This window comes from Lepidochelys kempii, chromosome 5, assembly GCF_965140285.1.
Source record: "Lepidochelys kempii isolate rLepKem1 chromosome 5, rLepKem1.hap1, whole genome shotgun sequence".
NCBI classification, from domain to species: Eukaryota; Metazoa; Chordata; order Testudines; family Cheloniidae; genus Lepidochelys; species Lepidochelys kempii.
This window is the reverse complement of record NC_136384.1, coordinates 128,745,649-128,767,027: the sequence shown is the minus strand read 5'-3', so window position 1 is coordinate 128,767,027 and position 21,379 is coordinate 128,745,649. Positions and strand designations below refer to the sequence as shown.

Sequence of the window (21,379 nt, the reverse complement as noted above, 5' to 3'; positions counted from 1 at the left end):
TGCAGAAGAGAAGAATGAGGGGGGATTTGATAGCTGCTTTCAACTACCTGAGAGGTGGTTCCAGAGAGGATGGTTCTAGACTATTCTCAGTGGTAGAAGAGGACAGGACAAGGAGTAATGGTCTCAAGTTGCAGTGGGGGAGGTTTAGGTTGGATATTAGGAGAAACTTTTTCACTAGGAGGGTGGTGAAACACTGGAATGTGTTACCTAGGGAGGTGGTAGAATCTCCTTCCTTAGAAGTTTTTAAGGTCAGGCTTGACAAAGCCCTGACTGGGATGATTTAATTGGGGATTGGTCCTGCTTTGAGCAGGGGGTTGGACTAGATGACCTCCTGAGGTCCCTTCCAACCCTGATATTCTATGATTCTATGATTCTACTTTAGCCATCTCACGGTTCGTACGGCTGGAGTGGCGACCCTGTTCTCCTCCGACCTACGGCCTGAGGTGCTGGGGGTCGCCGAGGCTGTGCTGGGCCACCTGCTGTACCTCCGGGTCCATTTGGAGGGGCTCGTGGTCAATCTTGTCAACGTGTATGCCCCACATCAGGCCCGGAGCGGCTACGTTTCTTTCAGCAGGCGTCCGCCTTCCTCGGCACTCTGGATCCTCATGAGTGCCTGGTCCTGGGTGGGGACTTCAATACGACCCTCGAGGAGCGGGACCGCTCGGGGACCGAGCAGTGCCCGGCCGCCGCGGACGTCCTCTGGGAGAGTGTCGACCATCACTCCCTGGTGGACGTCTGGCGCGACCACCACCTGGACGACGTATCGACGTTCAAGTTTGTCCGGGTGGAGGCCCGTCGGTCGCGCTACTCCCGGTTGGACCGCATCTATTTATCACGTTTCCATCTTTCACAGGCCCACTCCTCCAGCATCCGGCCGGCCCCATTCTCCGATCATCACCTGGCCACCGTGACGGTCTCTCTCTGTGCAGAGAGGCCGGGGCTGGCCTATTGGCATTTTAATAACAGCTTGTTGGAGGACATGGGCTTCGTGGCGTCCTTCCGGGAGTTCTGGTTGGCCTGGTGAGGGCAGCAGCGTGCCTTTCCCACGACGCGGCGGTGGTGGGACCTAGGGAAGGTGCGTGCCCGGCTCTTCTGCCGTGACTACACCCGGGGCGCCAGCTGATGGAGGGATGCGGCAATAGGGCAGTTGGAACGGGAGGTCTTAGAGCTGGAGAGGCGTGTGGCTGTCAGCCCCGAGGATCCATCCCTCTGCGGGGCGTGTCGGGAGAAGCGGGAGGAGCTCCGAGCCCTCGAGGACCATCAGGCCCGGGGTAGTTTTGTTCGATCCCACATCCGTCTCCTTCGGGAGATGGATCATGGCTCCTGCTTCTTCTACGCCCTGGAGAAAAAGAGGGGGGCCAAGAAGCACGTCACCTGCCTCCTCGCAGAGGACGGCACCCCCCTCACGGATCCGGCGGAGATGTGCGGGAGGGCCAGGGCCTTCTATGCAGGCCTTTTCTCCCTGGATCTGACCGATCCTAACGCTTGCAGAGTGCTCTGGGACGAACTCCCGATGGTCAGCGCGGGCGACCGAGACCGGCTAGAGCTGCCTCTCACTCTGGCCGAGTTCTTGGAAGCCCTTCGCCGCATGCCCACCAATAAATCTCCAGGCATGGACGGGCTGACCGTGGAGTTCTACCGCGCGTTCTGGGACGTCCTCGGCCCAGACTTAGTTACTGTCTGGGCCGAGTCTTTGCAGAGCGGGGTCCTCCCTCTTTTGTGCAGGCAAGCCGTGCTCGCCTTATTGCCAAAGAAGGGGGACCTCTGCGATTTATGAAATTGACTTCCTGTCTTGCTCCTCAGCACGGACTACAAGGTCGTAGCGAAAGCCATCTCGCTGCGGCTAGGGTCCGTGCTGGCGGACGTGATCCACCCAGACCAGACCTACGCCGTCCCGGGCCGCACCATCTTCGACAACCTATATCTGGTCCGGGACCTTTTGGAACTCGGGTGTAGGGACGGTCTGTCGTTCGCCCTCCTGTCCCTGGATCAGGAGAAGGCGTTCGACAGGGTGGATCATGGGTATTTCCTGGGCACTCTGCGAGCGTTTGTCTTGAGTCCCCAGTTTGTGGGTTTTCTCCAGGTGCTGTACGCCTCCGCAGAGTGTGTGGTCAGGCTCAACTGGACCCTGACCGAACCGGTCAGCTTCGGGCGAGGAGTACGGCAGGGGTGCCCCCTCTCGGGGCAGTTGTACGCTCTGGCGATCGAACCCTTCCTCTGTCTCCTCCGCAGGAGGTTGACGGGGTTGGCGCTACGGGAGCCGGAGCTGTGGCTGGTCCTGTCGGCATACACCGACGATGTATTCCTTATGGTCCAGGACCCGGGTGACTTGGCGCGGGTGGAGGCTTGCCAGGCTGTGTACTCGGCAGCCTCCTCCGTCCGGGTCAACTGGGTCAAGAGCTCTGGCTTGGTGGTAGGGGACTGGCGGCAGGCGAGCTCCCTCCCACCCGCGCTTCAAGCCATCTGGTAGAGCGCGGGTCCTCTGCTCTATCTCGGCGTTTACCTTTCTGCCACGCATCCGTCTCCGCCGGAGAACTGGCACGGTTTAGAGGGCAGGGTGGTAGAACGGCTCCGGAGATGGACAGGACTGCTCCGGTGTCTGTCCTTTCAAGGGCGGGCGCTGGTGCTCAATCAACTAGTCCTGTCCATGCTCTAGTACCAGCTCAACACCCTGGTTCCGGCCCCGGATTTCCTGGCCAACCTCCGGAAATTGATTCTGGAGTTCTTCTGGTCAGGACTGCACTGGGTCTCTGCAGGGGTTCTCCATCTGCTCCTGGAGGAGGGAGGGCAGGGCCTGAAGTGTCTCCACACTCAGGTCCATGTCTTCCGCCTCCAGGCCCTGTAGAGGCTCCTTTATGGTGCAGGTAGTCCGGCGTGGAGCATATTGGCGCACGCCTTCCTGCGCCGCCTCCGAGGGCTCCGATATGACCGGCAGCTCCTTTATCTCCATCCGAGGGGTCTTCTGCGAAACCTCTCCGGGCTGCCGGTCTTCTACCAGGACCTCCTCCGGACCTGGAAACTGTTCGCAGCGACCAGGTCCATAGCGGCCACCGTGGGGGAAGATCTCCTCTTGGAGCCCCTGCTACACAACCCCCAGCTCCGTGTGCAGGCGGCGGAGTCCCCGTCAGTGCGCCAGAGATTGGTCCTGGCAGAAGTCACCAAAGTCGGAGCCTCCTGGACTACGACCGGGGAGACGGCTGGATCCCCAGACCCTCGCTCAGCGCATGGGGCTCTCCAGACCTTGTACTGCCCTGCGTGTACTTCAGGAGGTGAGGGCCACTTTGCCGCCCGCTGCTCGGGTTTACCTCAACCAGGTACTGCGAGAGGGCGTGCCCCGCCCACCCTCCATCCCAGGCCCTGCGGACCTTTTCATCGGGCCCCTGCCCCGTGGACCTGACTGACCCCCCCGCCCCTTCACCGTGAGCCGGCTGTGCGAGCTGCAGCCGGTCTGGTTCCAGACCGCGCCAAAACAACATCTCTACACGCTCGTGCTCCACACCCTTCATGTCCTCACCCTCGCATCCCGCCCTGACGCAAAGCGGCGGGACCTCCTGCCACCTCTAGAGGGTGAGGAGCCCCGGTGGGCCAGCCACTATTCCACCTTAGTCCCGAGGCCCGCTGGGGATATCAGTTGGTGGCTCCTTCACGGGGCCGTGAGCACGGGCAAGTACTTAGCGCGGTTCACCCCAATCCTGGACACCTGCCCCTTTTGCGGTGTGAGGGAAACCCTGGCGCACGTCTATTTGGAGTGTGCCAGGTTGCAGCCCCTATTCTGGCTCCTCACGAATATTTTGTTAAGGTTTTGGTTGCACTTTTCTCCTCACCTCTTTATCTATGCACTCCCTGTCCGTGGCCCCACTAAGTCACGGGACCTCCTGGTCAACCTCCTCCTGGCCCTGGCTAAAGTGGCCATCTATAAAACCAGGGTGAGGAGGTTGGCCGATGGAGTCTCCTGCGACTGCGGGGCCTATTTCCGATCCTCTGTCCGTTCACGCCTCCGGGCGGAGTTCCTTTGGGTAGCGCCCACCGACTCCCTTGACGCCTTTGAGGAGCGGTGGGTGCTGTCCGGGGTTCTCTGCTCGGTGTCCCCATCCGGTTCCCTTCGTTTGACCCTTTGACCGTACTACCGTCCCTGTTGTTCATTAGTTGTCCCCCGTAATTATTTGTTTTCCCAGGTCCTGTGGATCTCCCCCTTAGGCTGAGGGGGGATCCTTTAGCAGTGGGCGAGCTTCACCCGCCCACTTCCTGGATCCCAATAAGGCTCCTCTGTTGAACCCGACTGGCCTGGAGGGAGGAGGGAGACTGCTGCTCCTGCTGCTGGGCCTTGGGCTCTTGCTGCTGCTGCTACTGCTCCAGCTGCTCCCCTGGCTGGGCTGGACACCACCACCACTCTCTTCTCTGCTATCTGGTTGCTGGATAGCTGCTGGAGCCTCGCCCCCCCCTTGCTTGCTACTGCTCCAGCTACAGCCCCGGGGGGGGGTGGCTGCTGGCCCGCTCCTCAGAGGAGGGGGAGTGAGGGACCCCAGCCCCGGCTGTTGCTGCTGTGGACACCACCACCTGTGAGGGGTCCTTTCTGCCTGCCTGGCTACCGGACTGCTGCTTGGAGCTGCTGCTGCCTTTGCTGCTTGGAGCTGCTGGAGCCCCGAGGAGAAGAAGAGGCCATTTGCTGCTGGGGGAGTGCCCAGGGACCCTGCAGACCACTGTGGAGAGGGCCTTAAGACTGAGTAACTTGAACTGTGCTCTTGTGGTGGGGGTTTTGACTGTGTTTGTAGGGACACAGTTGGTGTGGTGTAAAGCCTGCCCCTAGTCCATCTGTGTGTCCCCCCCATCATCGCTGCCCCCTCCACCACCCCCAGTGGACACTTACCATCTGCCTTCAGCTCCTGCCTCTGGGACTCCACTGCTTGGTTGGCCTGCTGCCCCTTCACCACCTTTTGGGCCTGAAGCAGCAGCCAGCCGCACTGACTTTTTTGTGCAAGTGCATGTGCCACCCCACCCTGTCCCTTGGACTGGACCCTTCAGCAAGCCCCCAGCTTTGTCCCTTGCTACCTGCCCCATTTTGCCCCTTGCAGCCTTTGCCCCAACCCCACCTCCCCCCACTAGCTTCACTGTGTTTGCCTGCCCCGCCCTTTTCCCTCTGCAGCTTTTGTTTGTTTGCACCCCGGCCTCTGAAGCTAGCCCGTTGGTTCCCTGTCTGACCTCTAGCCTGTTTGTTTTCCCTCCCGATGCGGTTCCTCTGCCCTGATTAGCCCCTTCCCTCATCCGCCCATACCCGCTCCCATGCGCTTGTGCCCTTCCCCTCTTGTGCCCTTCCCCTATTTCACTGCACCCCCACAACGTTGTTATAACTCCCCTCCCCTAGTGCAGCTAGAGGAGCCGGATTCCCATCCTGAGTCGGTGACTGCCCCCCACAAGCCCTTGATGGCCCCCCCGTCCAGCCCACCCCTTTTGGCACCTTCCTCCCCTGCCTGCAGCCTAGCAGGGAGGAGTGTTTGACCTGCTTCGCCTTTCCCCACCTCTCTCTGGTGTTTTCCCCTCCCTCCCTGCTCATTATGGCAGGGGACATGGTGAGTGGGGCCCCTCCAACAGCCCCAGCTGCCCCTCCCCCGCCTGTCCCTCTGTCACCCGCACCAAGCCTCTGCCTCAACTGCCGCTGCCAAACCAATTGCCACCGCCCCCGCTGGGGCGCCAGCAACGGCAGGCACCGGGGTGACCTCTGCTGTTGCCACATCCCTCGCCCCCTCAGATTCTGGGGGAGCCCCCCCAATCGGGGGGAAGGGCCCCAGTAAAAAGACCAGGCCCTCCATGGCAGGGACTGCCCCCACTGCCGCAGCCCCACCACCGGCCGCGGCATCCCTCCCCGCTGCTCCCTCCACTAGCTCTGCGGGTGCCCCTCCTCTGGCCCCCAGGGCGTGCGCCCAGGTGGCGGCAGCTCCCCTGCCTGCTGCTATGTCATCTCTCCCTCCCACCGCCTCCGCGACCAGCTATAGCGGCCGGTGCCCCTTTCCCACCATGACCAGGACACACGGTGTCTGTTGCCTCCTGGTGCCCGTCTCGCTCCACATGGAGACCTACGTGCGGGAGTTGGCGAGGGTGGTGGGGACCACGGCCATCGTGGTGGCCTCCAAAATGTATGGCAAGGTCGTCTTCTTCCTAGCATTGGAGGCCGCTGCCCAGGAAGCAGTGGAGAAGGGCCTGGCAGTGGGGGGCGTGTTTGACCCCCTGGAGCCCTGGAAGACCTGGGCGTCCGTCTGGTCCTGACCTCTCTCCCTCCCTTTCGTCCCAGTGCCACCCTCTTACCTGCCCTCTCTACCCTAAAAAAACGCCATCTCCATGGTCAGCCCTCTCCCACTGGGCTGTAAGGACCCCGCCCTCCATCACGTTCTCCCGTTCCGCCAGCAAGTGCAGCTTCAACTGCCGCTGGCAGCGCGTGGCGGAGAGGCGCTCGAGGGGTCCTTCCTGGTCCCCTACCAGTGGGCCCGTTACCGGGTGCATTACTCTATGGGGGAGGCCCGGTGCTACCTCTGCCGGGTGATGGGGCACATCCGGAGGGACTGCCCCTTGGCCTGGCAAGGAGAGGCATCTGGGACCCCTGAGCCCCGGCAGGACGCCGGCTCCATCATCGCTGTTGCCCCTGGCTGCCTGGCGCCCGGAGCTGCCCCTCCTCCTCTTCAGTCCACCACTGCTCCCACTTGGGCCCAAGGGGTACTTCCCCCAGGGGGCCCAGAAGAGTGGGAGAGCCCCGCCTCCGCTGCTTGCAATCCGGCAGGGTCCATAGAGGAGGATGCGGCGGGGATACTGCCGAGCGTGGGAGAGGGCCCGCCCCAGAGGGGATCTTCCCTCCCTCATGCCGCCCCACTGCTGCCTCCCGAAGTCCCTGAGCCATCATCCCTGCCCCCCGACTCCTGTTAGCCAGCCCCCAGATGATGCCATGGAGGGCTGGGCCCTAGTACAGGGAAAGCGGGGCAAGCGGAAGACTCGAGCTCCGCTCCTTTCCACTGATGCGGAAGCCCCCCAGAAGACCAGGAAGGGGGGCATCGATGCTGAGCCTTCTGCCTTGCCCGCGGGTTCGTTCCATCCACAGGTGCCGGCTGGGAAAGATGTGGCAGCATGGGAAGGCAGTACCGCCCCTCCATTGGAGTCCCTTCCCTCAGAGGCCCCCGATGGAGCCCCTGCCCTGTTAACCTCTGGAGCCCCTGTGAGCCCCAAGGTGAGCGTCGCTTCGGGCGCTGGCGGGGAGAACTCCAGGGTGGTGGAAGGAGATCTCCCTTCCATCTACGAGGAGATCAAGGCCCTGGGTCTGACCCTGGTCACCCTGGGGGAGGACGACCCTCTGCCAGAGGGCCTTGAGCAGAGCGACCTCATCCTAGCCCCCCCTTCTCCATGCTCCCCCCCCAACTGCTGCTTCTGCTTTTGCTTCTGCCTCCAAGGGTCCCCTGGGCTCTTTCATCTGCCTGGCCGCAGGTGGCACCCTGCTGATGGCCGCTGAGGCGATGGCCAGTGCCACGTGGCCAGGACCCGAGCCCCATGGGGTGTCCCTCGTAGGTGTGGGGCAACCCGACCTCCTTCCCGGGCGGGGACCCCACTGAAGACTGTCCATCTTTCGATGCCACGGCTGCTACGCCGGACATGGAGCCAGAGCCCGGCACCACAGAGGGCCCCCTTCCCACCCCCCAAATCCCTGAGCCTGTCCGAGAGGGGCCGCTTCCCAGTGGCCTGGCAACTGGGGCCCAGGATCCTGCCTCTGCCCGTCTCCCTGACTCTGCTCCTGACCCCTGCCCTGCCCTTGATGCCAACCCCGTCCCTATCCCCTTCACCTCCTGTGATACCATTGCTGCCCCCGGGGCCGTCATCTCCTCACTCCCAGAGGATAGCCCCCAGGGAGCGGCCTCTGTATTTCCCTGTCCTGACTCACCAGGGGCTGCTATATTCCCTCTGCTGCCCCCAATTGAGCCAGAGTTTGAGGGTGGCTGCGTGGTGCCAGCCCATCGGGCGCCATGTTGGGGGTCCTCCCCTTGCCTGCCCATCTCGGTAGGCCACAGGGCTGTGTCAAAGGCCGCTCTGGAGGATAGCCGGGGGCTAGTGACCCCGGCTCCCCATATGCTGCGAGAGGAGCTGCGGGAGTTCCTTGAGGACGTCTGTGGCTCCTGTAACAAGGTACAGCTTGCTCTCCAGCAATGGGGGGACTTCCATCAAATCCTCCAGGCCCGAAGGGCCCTCATGGGGTCCGCCTCTTCTGTGACTTCTTACTCACTTATGGGGTAGGTCACAGTTTGCTGCGCAGCCCGATGGGGGCCGTGAGCGAACCTGCCGGCGAGGATCCCCTCCAGCCCTCCTCATGGCACCTCTCACCATCACAACATTGAACACCCGGGGCTGTAGGATGAGTCTCCGCAGGTACTCTCCTTCCTTCGGGAGGGGGTACTCTGTGGTTTTCCTGCAGGAGACCCATACAGAACCGGCCGCCGAAGACAGCTGGTGGCTGGAATGGGGGGACAGGGTCTACTTTAGCCATCTCACAGTTTGTACGGCTGGAGTGGCGACTCTGTTCTCTCCCGACCTACGGCCTGAGGTGCTGGGGGTCGTCGAGGCTGTGCCGGGCTGCCTGCCGCACCTCCAGGTCCCCATGGAGGGGCTCGTGGTCAACCTCGTCAATGTCTATGCTCTGACATCAGGCCCGGAGCGGCTGCGTTTCTATCAGCAGGCGTCTACCTTCCTCGGCACTTTGGATCCTCACGAGTGCCTGGTCCTGGGCGGGGACTTTAACGCCACCCTCAAGGATCGGGACCGCTCGGGGACTGAGCAGTGCCTGGCTGCTGCGGACGTCCGGGAGATAGTCAAACATCACTCCCTGGTGGTCGTCTGGTGCGACCACCACCCGGACGATATCTCAACTTTCACCTTTGTCTGGGTGGAGGCCCATCGGTCTTGCCACTCCCGGTTGGACCACATCTATTTATCACGTTTCCACGTCTCATAGGCCCACTCCTCCAGCATCCGGCTGGCCCCGTTCTCTGATCATCATTTAGCCACCGTGACGGCCTCTCTCTGCGCAGAGAGGCCGGGGCCGGCCTATGGGCATTTCAACAACAGTTTGTTGGAGGATGTGGGCTTCGTGGCATCCTTCTGGGAGTTCTGGCTGGCCTGGCGAGGGCAGCGGCGTGCCTTTCCGTTGGTGTGGTGGTGGTGGGACCTGGGGAAGGTGCGCGCCTGGCTCTTCTGCTGTGACTACACCTGGGGCGCCAGCTGATAGGGCAGTTGGAACGGGAGGTCTTAGAGCTGGAGAGGCTTCTGGCTGCCAGCCCCGAGGATACATCCCTCTGTGCGGCATGCCAGGAGAAGCGGGAGGCGCTCTGGGCCCTCGAGGACCATTGGGCCCAGGGTGCCTTTGTTCGATCCCACATCCGCCTACTTCGGGAGATGGATCGCCACTCCAGTTTCTTCTACGCCCTGGAGAAAAAGAGGGGGGCCAAGAAGCACGTCACCTGCCTTCTAGCAGAGGACGGCACCCCCCTCACGGATCCAGTGGAGATGTGCGGGAGGGCCAGGGCCTTCTACGCAGGCCTTTTCTGCCCAGATCTGACCGATCCTAACGCTTGCAGAGTGCTCTGGGATGAGCTCCCTACGGTCAGTGTGGGTGACCGAGACCGGCTACAGCTGCCTCTCACTCTGGCTGAGTTCTCGGAAGCCCTCCACTGCATGCCCACCAATAAATCTCCAGGCATGGACGGGCTGACCGTGGAGTTCTAACGCATGTTCTGGGACATCCTGGGCCCAGACCTAGTCACCGTCTGGGCCGAGTCTTTGTAGAGTGGAGTCCTCCCTCTTTTGTGCAGACAAGCCGTGCTCGCCTTATTGGCGTAGAAGGGGGACCTCCGCGATTTACGAAATTGGCGTCCCGTCTTGCTCCTCAGCACAGACTACAAAGTCGTAGCGAAAGCCATCTCACTGCGGCTAGGGTCCATGCTGGCGGACATGGTCCACCCAGACCAGACCTATACCGTCCTGGGCCGCACCATGTTCAACAACCTGTATCTGGTCTTGGACCTCGTGGAACTCGGATGTAGGGATGGTCTGTCATTCACCCTCCTGTCCCTGGATCAGAAGAAGGCATTTGACAGTGTGGACCATGGGTATCTCCTGAGCACTCTGTGAGCACTGGGCTTCGGACCCCAGTTTGTGGGTTTTCTCCAGGTTCTGTACTCTGTACAGAACTCTGTACGCACAGAGCGAACTCTGTACGCCTCCGCAGAGTGTGTGGTCAGGCTCAACTGGACCCTGACCGAACCAGTCAGCTTCGGGCGAGGAGTATGACAGGGGTGGTCCCTCTCGGGCCAGCTGTATGCTTTGGCGATCGATCCCTTTTTCTGTCTCCTCCGTAGGAGGTTGACGGGGTTGGTGCTGAGGGAGCCGGAGCTGCGGCTGGTCCTGTCGGCATACGCCAACGATGTGCTCCTCGTGGTCCAGGACTTGGGTGACTTGGTGCAGGTGGAGGCTTGCCAGGCCATCTATTCGGCAGCCTCCTCCGCCCGGGTCAACTGGGTCAAGAGCTCTGGCCTAGTGGAAGGGGACCGGTGGTAGGCGAGCTCCCTCGCTTCAGGCCATCCGGTGGAGTGCGAGTCCCCTGCTCTATCTCGGCGTTTATCTTTCTGCCACGCATCCGTCTCCGCCGGAGAACTGGCATGGTTTAGAGGGCAGGGTGATAGAGCGGCTCCGGAAATGGACAGGACTACTCCAGTGCCTCTCCCTTCGAGGGAGGGCACTGATGCTTAATCAACTAGTCCTGTTCATGCTCTGGTACCTGCTCAACACCCTGGTCCCAGCCCCGGGTTTCCTGGCCAACCTCTGGACATGGATTCTGGAGTTCTTCTGGTCAGGACTGCACTGGGTCTCTGCAGGGGTTCTCCATCTACCCCTTGAGGAGGGAGGGCAGGGCCTGAAGTGTCTCCACACTCAGGTCTATGTCTTCCACCTCCACGCCCTGTAGAGGCTCCTTTAGGTGCAGGTAGTCTGGCGTGGAGCGTACTGGTGCACGCCTTCCTGCACCGCTTCCGAGGGCTCCAATATGCCTGGCAGCTCCTTTATCTCCATCCGAGAGTTCTTCTGCGAGACCTCTCTGGGCTGCCGGTCTTCTACGGGGACTTCCTCCGGACCTGGAAACTGTTCACAGCGACCAGGTCCGCGGGGGCAGATCTCCGCTCGGAGCCCCTGCTACACAACCCCCAGCTCTGTGTGCAGGTGGCGGAGTCCCCCTCGGTGCACTAGAGGTTGGTCCTGGCAGAAGTCACCAGAGTCGGAGACCTCCTGGACTACAACCGGGGAGACTGGCTGGATCCCCTGATGCTCGCTCAGCGCATGGGGCTCTCCAGACCTCGTACTGCCTGGTGCGTACTTCAGGAGGTGAGGACCGCTTTGCCCGCTGCTCGGATTTACCTTGACCGGGTCCTGTGAGAGGGCGCGCCCCGCCCACCCTCCACCCCAGGCCCTCCGGACCTTTTCATCGGGCCCCTGCCCCGTGGACCTGACTGACCCCCCTGCCTCTTCACCGTAAGCCGGCTACATGAGCTGCAGCTGATCTGTTTCCAGGCCGCGCCAAGGAAACATCTATACACGCTCGTGCGCCACACCCATCACGTCCTCACCCTCGTGTCCCACCCCAACACAAAGTGGCGGGACCTCCTGCTACCTCTAGAGGGTGAGGAGCCCTGGAGGGCCAGCCTATATTCCACCCTGGTCCCGAGGCCCACCGGGGATATCAGTTGGCGACTCCTTCACAGGGCCGTGAGCACGGGCGTGTACTTGGCGCGGTTCACCCCTATCCCAGACACCTGCCCCTTTTGCGGTGTGAGGGAAACCCTGGTGCACGTATACCTGGAGTGCGCCAGGCTGAAGTCCCTATTCCGGCTCCTCACAAACCCTTTTTTATGATTTTGGTTGCACTTTTCCTCTCACCTCCTTATCTATGGACTCCCTATCTGTGGCCCCACTAAGTCACGGGACCTCCTTGTCAGCCTTTTCCTGGCCCTGGCTAAAGTGGCCATCTATAAAACCAGGGTGAGGAGGTTGGCCGATGGAGTCTCCTGTGGCTGTGGGGCGTATTTCCGATCCTCCGTGCATTCACACCTCCGGGCAGAGTTCCTCTGGGCGGCGTCCACTGACTCCTTTGACGCCTTCGAGGAGCAGTGGGCACTGTCCGGGGTTCTCTGCTCGGTGTCTCCATCTGGTTCCCTTCGTTTGACTCTTTGACCCCACTCCTGTCCCTGTTATTTCATTAGTTGTCCCCTGTAATTATTTGGTTTTCCAAGTCCTGTGGACCCCCCTCTTAGGCTGGTTGGGGATCCTTTAGCAGTGGATCCCAATAAGGCTTCCCTGCTGTACCGAACTGGCCTGGGTCTATCACACCACCTAAATCTATATTTAGGTGCTTAGAGAGGGTGTCTAATGTTTTTTTCACTGGCCACGGATTGTCAGTGATGTCAGTGGAAATTATGGGTGCTCAGCATCTCTGAATATTGGGTGACTTGGTGAAGCTTGAACAGGGATGTAGGTCTTTAGTTTCAGGCTTCTGAAAAATTTGGCAAAATCTGATAAATTAAGGTAAGAAAACACAAATACTTCATAGTCTTTTTTTCCCTTAGGAACTTGAAGTAATAGTTAAAATATTGTTTGAACAGATTACGCCACTGAAAATTTTTACTTCCCAAACATAATCTATTAATATATTAAAAACTGTGTGTTCAAAATGGTTTAGAAAAATAAGACATTGCTGTTGCACTCCCTGCTGTATCCCTCTTAGTAGCTCCTGATCAATTTTAATGTTCAACAATAAGCATCTCTATAAATAGTCTCAAATTGTCAGGACAGCGTGTCCTTTTCCCAAACAGTTTCTCAATGAGCTTTCCCTAAAATTTTGTGCTTCTGAGACTTTGTATTCAAAATAATGACTCCTGATTTGGTCCCATAGATAACAATCACCCATCACAAAACTCCTTCCACAGATTCCTACTCCAGGAGTTAAGATGCTTCACTTTACCAGACTGAATGGTTTGGTGCATTAGATATCCAGCTAGCACGTGCTGTTTTAATGGAAACACAAAACCTCTTCCGTCCTTGTCTTCTGTTTAACTCCTGCTTCTTACGTCATGGAGCTGGCACTGCATGGCTGGGTTTATATTTCTCTCTCTGTGTAAGCTGCAAGCAAACAGCAAGCCTGGGAGGGAGGGGGGAGAAGCGGAGCGTCAGAGGCGCGCTCAGGGGAGCAGGTGGAGGCGGAGCGGAGGTGAGCTGGGGCAGCGGGGGCACATTTCTAGGGGCAGCATGGCCGGCGCCGGAATGCCACCCCTAGAAATGTGCCGCCCCAAGCACCTGCTTGTTTTGCTGGTGCCAAGAGCAGGCCCTGGTTCTAGAGCAGCTTGTGGTGCTGCTGCTCAGTTGGGAGCTTGGACCCAACATTTTAGGATATCCATCGTCAGTTGTTCCAGAGTAACAGCCGTGTTAGTCTGTATTCGCAAAAAGAAAAGGAGGACTTGTGGCACCTTAGAGACGAACCAATTTATTTGAGCATAAGCTTTTGTGAGCTACAGCTCACTTCATTGGATGCATACTGTGGAAAGTATAGAAGATCTTTTTTTACACACAAAGCATGAAAAAATGGGTGTTTACCACTACAAAAGATTTTCTCTCCCCCCACCCCACTCTCCTGCTGGTAATAGCTTATCTAAAGTGATCACTCTGGGAGTGGCTAAGTCATTATGCAAGGTAACCTATTTCCCCTTGTTTTTTCCTCCCCTCCCTCCCCCTGACGTTCTTGTTAAACCCTGGATTTGTGCTGGAAATGGCCCAACTTGATTATCATACACATTGTAAGGAGAGTGATAACTTTAGATAAGCTATTACCAGCAGGAGAGTGGGGTGGGGGGAGAGAAAACCTTTTGTAGTGGTAAACACCCATTTTTTCATGCTTTGTGCGTATAAAAAGATCTTCTATACTTTCCACAGTATGTATCTGATGAAGTGAGCTGTAGCTCACGAAAGCTTATGCTCAAATAAATTGGTTAGTCTCTAAGGTGCCACAAGTACTCCTTTTCTTATAGTCAGTTGTTGTTTTGGTAGGCTGCCAAAATTTTCCTGAGGAACAGGACAGGAAAGGGAAGTGGTGACTTTTAGCAGTTCATGCCTTGGCTAAACCTGAGTGGAGTTGTGTGAGACAAAGAAGAGGCACTGTTGCTGTCAGAGCTTTTCTCCCTGCTGAATTCCAAGGCAGTGTGCAAACAATGGACATAGGAGAGCTTCACAAAAAATGGTTAAACGAATCTTTTATTATGGAACTATTGAGTGACCTCAGCATAGTGATTGCTGCCAGCTCCCCGCAGATTCTCTGGTGATAGTTCTTGCAGTCTCTGGGCTTCCTTAATTTGCTTCCCAGTAAAAGCAGTAATCCTCTTTCTGAAATTTTACACTTGTTAACTTTTGTTCCTGAGACTGGCCATTTTTGCTTGTACTCCCCTGAGCCAGATCAGTAAACTGCAGGTGCTTATGTCTGACTCACCTTTTATCATTATGAAAAAATGCTAAGATGGAACTTTGTCCTTGCCTAAGATTTCTGTTGTTGGAGTTATTCCTTAACAACATCTCTGTGCATTCCCCTGTGCTCCACGATACTCCTTGCCCAACGCTTTTACCCAACTGGATACTCATTTTTTAGGTGAAAATGATTTTTGTAAGCTGTTTTCCCACTTTGTGTTGCCGATGAGCTGAGAAGAAATCTATCTTTGTGTAGATTGTCTAGATGAATTGAGAGCGGCAAATATTAGAAGATCTCAAGGCTTATCTTATCAGAGCTAGGTTATCATAGAATATCAGGGTTGAAAGGGACCTCAGGAGGTCATCTAGTCCAATCCCCTGCTCAAAGCAGGACCAATCCCCAATTTTTGCCCCAGATCCCTAAATGGCCCCCCTCAAGGATTGAACTCACAACCCTGGGTTTAGCAGACCAATGCTCAAACCACTGAGCTATCCCTCCCCCTATCTTCTCTGCTTTCCCTCCGTAAATAATTACTCTCTGAAATTTGTAGAGGAACTATGTGGGGCTCAGTAAATCATGTATTCAGCTTGGTGTGTAGTTTGGAAATGGTGTATCTGATTTGGGATGTTGGTTTTGCAGTTTGTCTTCTGTGAATGGCTGCTACCTCTCTGTACAGGAGAGTCTTGCGGCTCACTAGTCTTTGGGTGGTGACTTTGATGCAACGTTCTGCCCTTGCTCAAGCAAGCTGAGGAATTGAATGAGAAGACAGACCAACATCTTGCTAGTCAGATAGATAGATTTGGTGGCAATTGGCATAAGTGAATTGTATAGACTATTTTAATGGATTTATATCAGTTGTGGGGTCTTATCCCACACTAGATACCATGTGGTGAGAGAGAGAACTCCAAAAGCAGGGGTCTGTGAAGGCATTTTGTCTAGATAGTTCCAGTTACGGATATTGTGAGTAACCTAGTTCTGCTGTTAACGTCTCTCAAAGTCATCAACGCTCTGAAATGTCTGCATCCGTGTGGTTTGTCAAGTTCTGGAAACTTACAGTAGTATGTTCATCCTCATGATCCAGCTGCCACTGTCTGATTCTGAATACAGTGAGCTCTGTGTATCATTAACTGGCTGATGCGATAATTCCTATGTAATCCCAGCTAGTGACACTACCCGCATGGCCCCACAGTATGCCAACATTTTTATGGCTGACTTAGAACAACGCTTCCTCAGCTCTCGTCCCCTAATGCCCCTATTCTACTTGCGCTATATTGATGACATCATCATCATCTGGACCCATGGAAAAGAAGCCCTTGAGGAATTCCACCATGATTTCAACAATTACCATCCTACCATCAACCTCAGCCTGGACCAGTCCACACAAGAGATCCACTTCCTGGACACTACGGTGCTAATAAGCGATGGTCACATAAACACCGCCCTATACTGGAAACCTACTGACCACTATTCCTACCTACATGCCTCCAGCTTTCATCCAGACTGCACCACACGATTCATTGTCTACAGCCAAGCTCTACGATACAACTGCATTTACTCCAACCCCTCAGACAGAGACAAATACCTACAAGATCTCTATCAACGTTCTTACAACTACAATACCCACCTGCGGAAGTGAAGAAACAGATTGACAGAGCCAGAAGAGTTCCCAGAAGTCACCTACTACAGGACAGGCCCAACAAAGAAAATAACAGAACGCCACTAGCCATCACCTTCAGCCCCCAACTAAAACCTCTCCAACATATCATCAAGGATCTACAACCTATCCTGAAGGACGACGCATCACTCTCACAGATCTTGGGAGACAGGCCAGTCCTTGCTTACAGACAGCCCCCCAACCTGAAGCAAATACTCACCAGCAACCACACAACAGAGCCACTAACCCAGGAACCTATCTAAACTGGGAGGAGAGGTACTATACTGACACTAAACTGGGAGGAGAGGTAGATACACTGGAGGGTAGGGATAGGATACAGAGGGACCTAGACAAATTGGAGGATTGGGCCAAAAGAAATCTGATGAGGTTCAACAAGGACAAGTGCAGAGTCCTGCACTTAGGATGGAAGAATCCAATGCACCGCTACAGACTAGGGACCGAATGGCTCGGCAGCAGTTCTGCAGAAAAGGACCTAGGGGTTACAGTGGACGAGAAGCTGGATATGAGTCAACAGTGTGCCCTTGTTGCCAAGAAGGCCAATGGCATTTTGGGATGTATACGTAGGGGCATTGCCTCTTCTGCTGGAATAGCTACCCTTACCTGATCACTCTCGTCACAGTGTGTATGATAACACCCATTGTTTCATGTTCTCTATGTATATAAATCTCCCCACTGTATTTTCCACTGAATGTATCTGATGAAGTGAGCTGTAGCTCACGAAAGCTTATGCTCAAATAAATTTGTTAGTCTCTAAGGTGACACAAGTACTCCTTTTCTTTATACAGATAATGAATGGCAGGGAGTTTATTTTTTATTCAACAGTATCCCTCTTAGTAGATCATGATTAATTTTATTGTTCAGCAATAAGCGTTCTATAAAGAGTCTCACATCGTCAGGACAGTGTGTCCTTTTCCCCAAACAGTTCTCAATGAGCTTTCCTTAAAACTTTGTACTTCTGAAACTTTGTATTAAAGTATTAACTCCTGATTTGGTCCCAGACCAACAGTCACCCATCACAAAACTCCTTCCAGAGATTCCTACTCCAGGAGTTGAGATGCGTACTGTTGCTTGAACTAAACACTTCACCTATGCAGTTATGATGTTTTTTCCTGAGCATGAAAACCAAGATAGTGAAACAATTTTCCAGCCCTTTGTAGTTATTAATAATATATTTATTGATTTTAGCAAAATTTACGTAAGTGTTACTAATGACTTCTGCAATAAAAATTGCAATTCATTTTCAATTCTCTAAGCAGCCTGTGCTTTGTCTTCTCTTTCTCCACTGCTCCAGTGGGTTTGATGCCATGTTTATCTACCATATATTCCTCCTCCATGTCATGAATTGTAGGGGGAAGAATCACTCTGTACACAGCCCGCCCACTTGGGCCATGTCCTAGGGCCGATTCTGGCTGTAGGTAGCTCCCTGTAGTTAAAGCTGCTTGGGGTAGCAGACCCCCAGAGTGGCGTTGATGGGGGGGAGACATGGCTTGTGGGACAGCTGGGAAGAGGAGAATGGGTAATACAGGGATAGGGTGAACTCTGTTCCTCTTCCTCAGTCTCAAACCCAGAGACGTTAGTAATAGTACAGTTTAGAAAGTAGTTCTTGAATATATTTGATCTGCTTTGGAAAAAAAAAAAGTCCCACGTTTCTGAAACATGCATGTTTTATTTCCACAGTTTGCAACTTTATGTCTCATGAAAAGTGCCTCAAGCATGTGAAGATACCATGCTCGTGTATTGCGCCGAGTCTCGTAAGGGTGAGTTGGCATGTGTTATGATATACTTTACCTAGCCAGTGGCTTGAGTTTATTTGCTATATCTTTCTCATTAGTAAATTAATTTAAAAAAATAGACTGGCTCATTAATGTAATGATTTTAATATAAGCTAAATATGTTATTCATTGGTTCAAACTCTTACATCCTTTCCATGACAAAAGTTTTAAATCTAAGCCCTTCTGAACCTGCCTGGAACAGGTGGTTATGCACAAACTGCCTTGAAAAATGCTGTTTTGCTTTCCTTAAAGATTACTAAAGTGGTTTAATGGTGTGTCATTACCTGGAAGAATTGTCATACTTGAATGTGGTAACTGATTCAGATGAGGTGCATAAGTACAATACACTCTTATACATGGTTTTCTGAGCAAGGTTTCTGGACATTACCACATTTTTTACAGCAATTACATTTCAGTAGAGGGTGATAAGCCTTTGGTGTTGAATGAAAGAGCTGTTTTTGACTTCTGTAGGTTGGTGCATCTTAACATTTTTGTTCATATATGCTCTTTTTTGGGTCTTAATTGTAGCGGTGAATTCAGACAGAAAATATCATATTGTCTCTATATAAATTCATGGTATGTCCACATCTTGAACACTGTGTGTGAATATCTGGTTGCTCCATCTCAAAAAAGATATATTGGAATTGGAAAAGGTTCAGAAAAGGGCAATAAAAATGATTAGGGGTATGGAAGGGCTTCCATATGAGGATTGATTAAGAAGATGAGGACTCTTCAGCTTGGAAAAGAGATGACTAAGGGGGGCGGGATATGGTAGAGGTCTATAAAATCATGACTGGTGTGGAGAAAGTAAATAAGGAAGTGTTATTTACTCCTTCTCATAACACAAGAACTAGGGGTCACCAAATGAAATCAGTAGGTAGCAGGTATAAAACAAAGAGAAGGAAGTATTTCTTCTCACAATGCACAATCAACCTGTGGAACTCTTTGCCAGAGGATGGTGTGGAGACCAAGACTATAACAGGGTTAAAAAAAAGAACTAGATAAGTTCCTGGAGGCTATTAGACAGGATGAGCAGTGATGATGTCCCTAGCCTCTGTTTGCCAGAAGCTGGGATTGGGTCATGGATCACTTGATGATTACCTGTTCTGTTCATTGCCTCTGGGGCACCTGGCATTGGCCCCTGTCAGAAGACTGGATACTGGGCTAGATGGACCTTTGGTCTCACCCAGTATGACTGTTCTTACGTACACTTTCTGATTTTTTTGTTGTGGGTTTTTTTTGTTTTTTTACGTTTTAACTTGGTGGTAATATTTCTAAATCCTTATGTGGAGGCATACGCGGCTTTGGAACCGTAGCTGGGTGCTTTATAATTTTGGTACTACAGCATGATTCTTTCACACATGATGTCTCTCTCAGGAACATGTTCCTGCAGAACATAAGTATGAATACACACACAAAAATTGGATTCAATTTAAATACTAAAGAAGAAAGGCCCAAAAAGGTATTGTGGAGCCGGAGGAAGAGGGAAATGGGGGCAGTAAAATGCCTGGTGAAAAAAGTGTAAAGTGGTGCGAAAGCTTTAAATATGGAAAACCTGGAACAGTTAGAGACATCTGTCATTAAAACAATCTCAGTGAATCAAAGGGATGTTGATACAGGTATAACAGAGAAAATAATCAGATAGTTTTGGGAACATTTAGATGGAGAACCAGTGTCATCTTATACTGATATCTCGGATGTGTACTGCAAGTTCTTATATATAATGTCATTAAAACCCACCCATTCTGTCTGATTTAAACTTTTTCTTGGGTATGTTTTTACACTGCATGTGACCTAGAACATGAGAATATGAATGGACTAGGATGCTGCGGGTGGGGTCATGGCAAGAGGCTGTGGCTATTTTTGGTGGAGGATGTGTGGATCTGGGTGCTTGATAAGAGTGGCTGGGTAGGGTGGGCAGAGGCAACAGGAAAAGGATGGCAAGAAGAGCTCACCTGTCTTCTTCATTCACAACTTCTGGATCCTAGCGTCCATCAGATTTTGCTACTTTTTCGTTCAGCTCCTGGGACATGACTTACCAGGCACTCCTGGTGAACCTACTTGTGGATCATGGCCCCTGGGCTGGAAAGTACTGCTCCAGATCCTGTTGTTTTAGATGTATGGGCTTGTGGCTGCAACAATAGACACTATTTCTAAGGCTGCATGCTTTATTTATTTTGTTGTTCATGTCACCCTCTGCAAAGAGGCAGATATTACAGCTCGGTAAGTCAACGACTGGGTCAGCTACATCATGACATATGAATAAGTTTGTGAGTAAGTTTGGAGAGGGTCATAGATCAATGAAGTAACATTTAACTAGTTCAAGTTCTGAGAGAGAGAGAGAAATGATCATCTTTTTTGGAAATGTGTGACTGACCAAGTATTCATTCGTTCATTTAAATTTGGTGTGTGATTTAAAATATCAATTCTTCTTAATTTTGTGTTGAAAACCATCAGTCTGAATGTATTAATGTTAAAATCTGTTTGATATTACAGTCTAGTTGTTTTTATTTTTGTCTGGGTGCAGGTTGTTTTCCTCACTTTTCTCAAATGTATATTGTTATATATTTTATCTGATGTTTTATTTTTGCTTAAACAATCAAAATACATACAATAGCATATTTTATTTAACTTTAGATCATCCTCTCCTACACCTACAGTTGTGCAGCATGCCTTGTAACAATCGGCAGCTTTCCACACTCCGAATTGTCCACCTGTCAGTGTTGCTGAACAGAATTATAAAGGGTTGAGGAGCCTTCATGTCGAAAGGTGCTATATAAAATTTAAGATAGTCCAGAAGTAAACCGAACAGTTTCTTCACACAATGCAGTCAACCTGTGGAACTCTTTGCCAGAGGATGTTGTGAAGGCCAAGACTATAACAGGGTTCAAAAAAGAACTAGATAAGTTCATGGAGGATAGGTCCATCAATGGCTATTAGCCAGGATGGGCAGAGATTGTGTCCCTAGCCTCTGTTTGCCAGATGCTGGGAATGAGTGACAGGGGAAAGGATCACTTGATGATTATCTGTTCTGTTCATTCCCTCTGGGACACCTGGCATTGGCCACTGTTGGAAGAAGGGCTAGCTGGACCTTCGGTCTGACCCAGTCTGGCCTTTCTTATGTTCTTGTTTTCTTGATTTGGGTATCTGAGTTCTGTTCACTTGCTCAGCGGGCCAGGGTTAAGGCTGCCATGTGGGAGATCTTGTTTTGTGTGCAGTCTATATGAAGTAAATATTGAACTTCGCTCTTAATTTAAAAACATAACAAAGCAAAACAACTAATGATGGTTTGTAATATGTGTGGAAATTTTATTTTTGCATCAGTCACCATCCATTCAGATTATTTACATGTGGTTCTTTATGGAAAGCTCTGATGTATGAAGTGGTGTTAAGAGGGTATTTTTCTTG

The 21,379-nt window shown here is 53.3% G+C and overlaps 1 protein-coding gene across 3 annotated transcripts in view; it reads left to right on the top strand.

Annotated features, from left to right (window-relative positions):
* The window catches only part of DGKQ (diacylglycerol kinase theta), a 172,718-nt gene that overhangs the window by 29,945 nt on the left and 121,394 nt on the right, over positions 1-21,379 (top strand). For all 3 annotated transcript variants that reach the window (XM_073345802.2, XM_073345805.2, XM_073345804.2), the window contains exon 2: positions 17,877-17,956. In XM_073345802.2, coding sequence (XP_073201903.2) covers positions 17,877-17,956 — 80 coding nt within the window. The remainder of the gene's footprint in view (positions 1-17,876; positions 17,957-21,379) is intronic.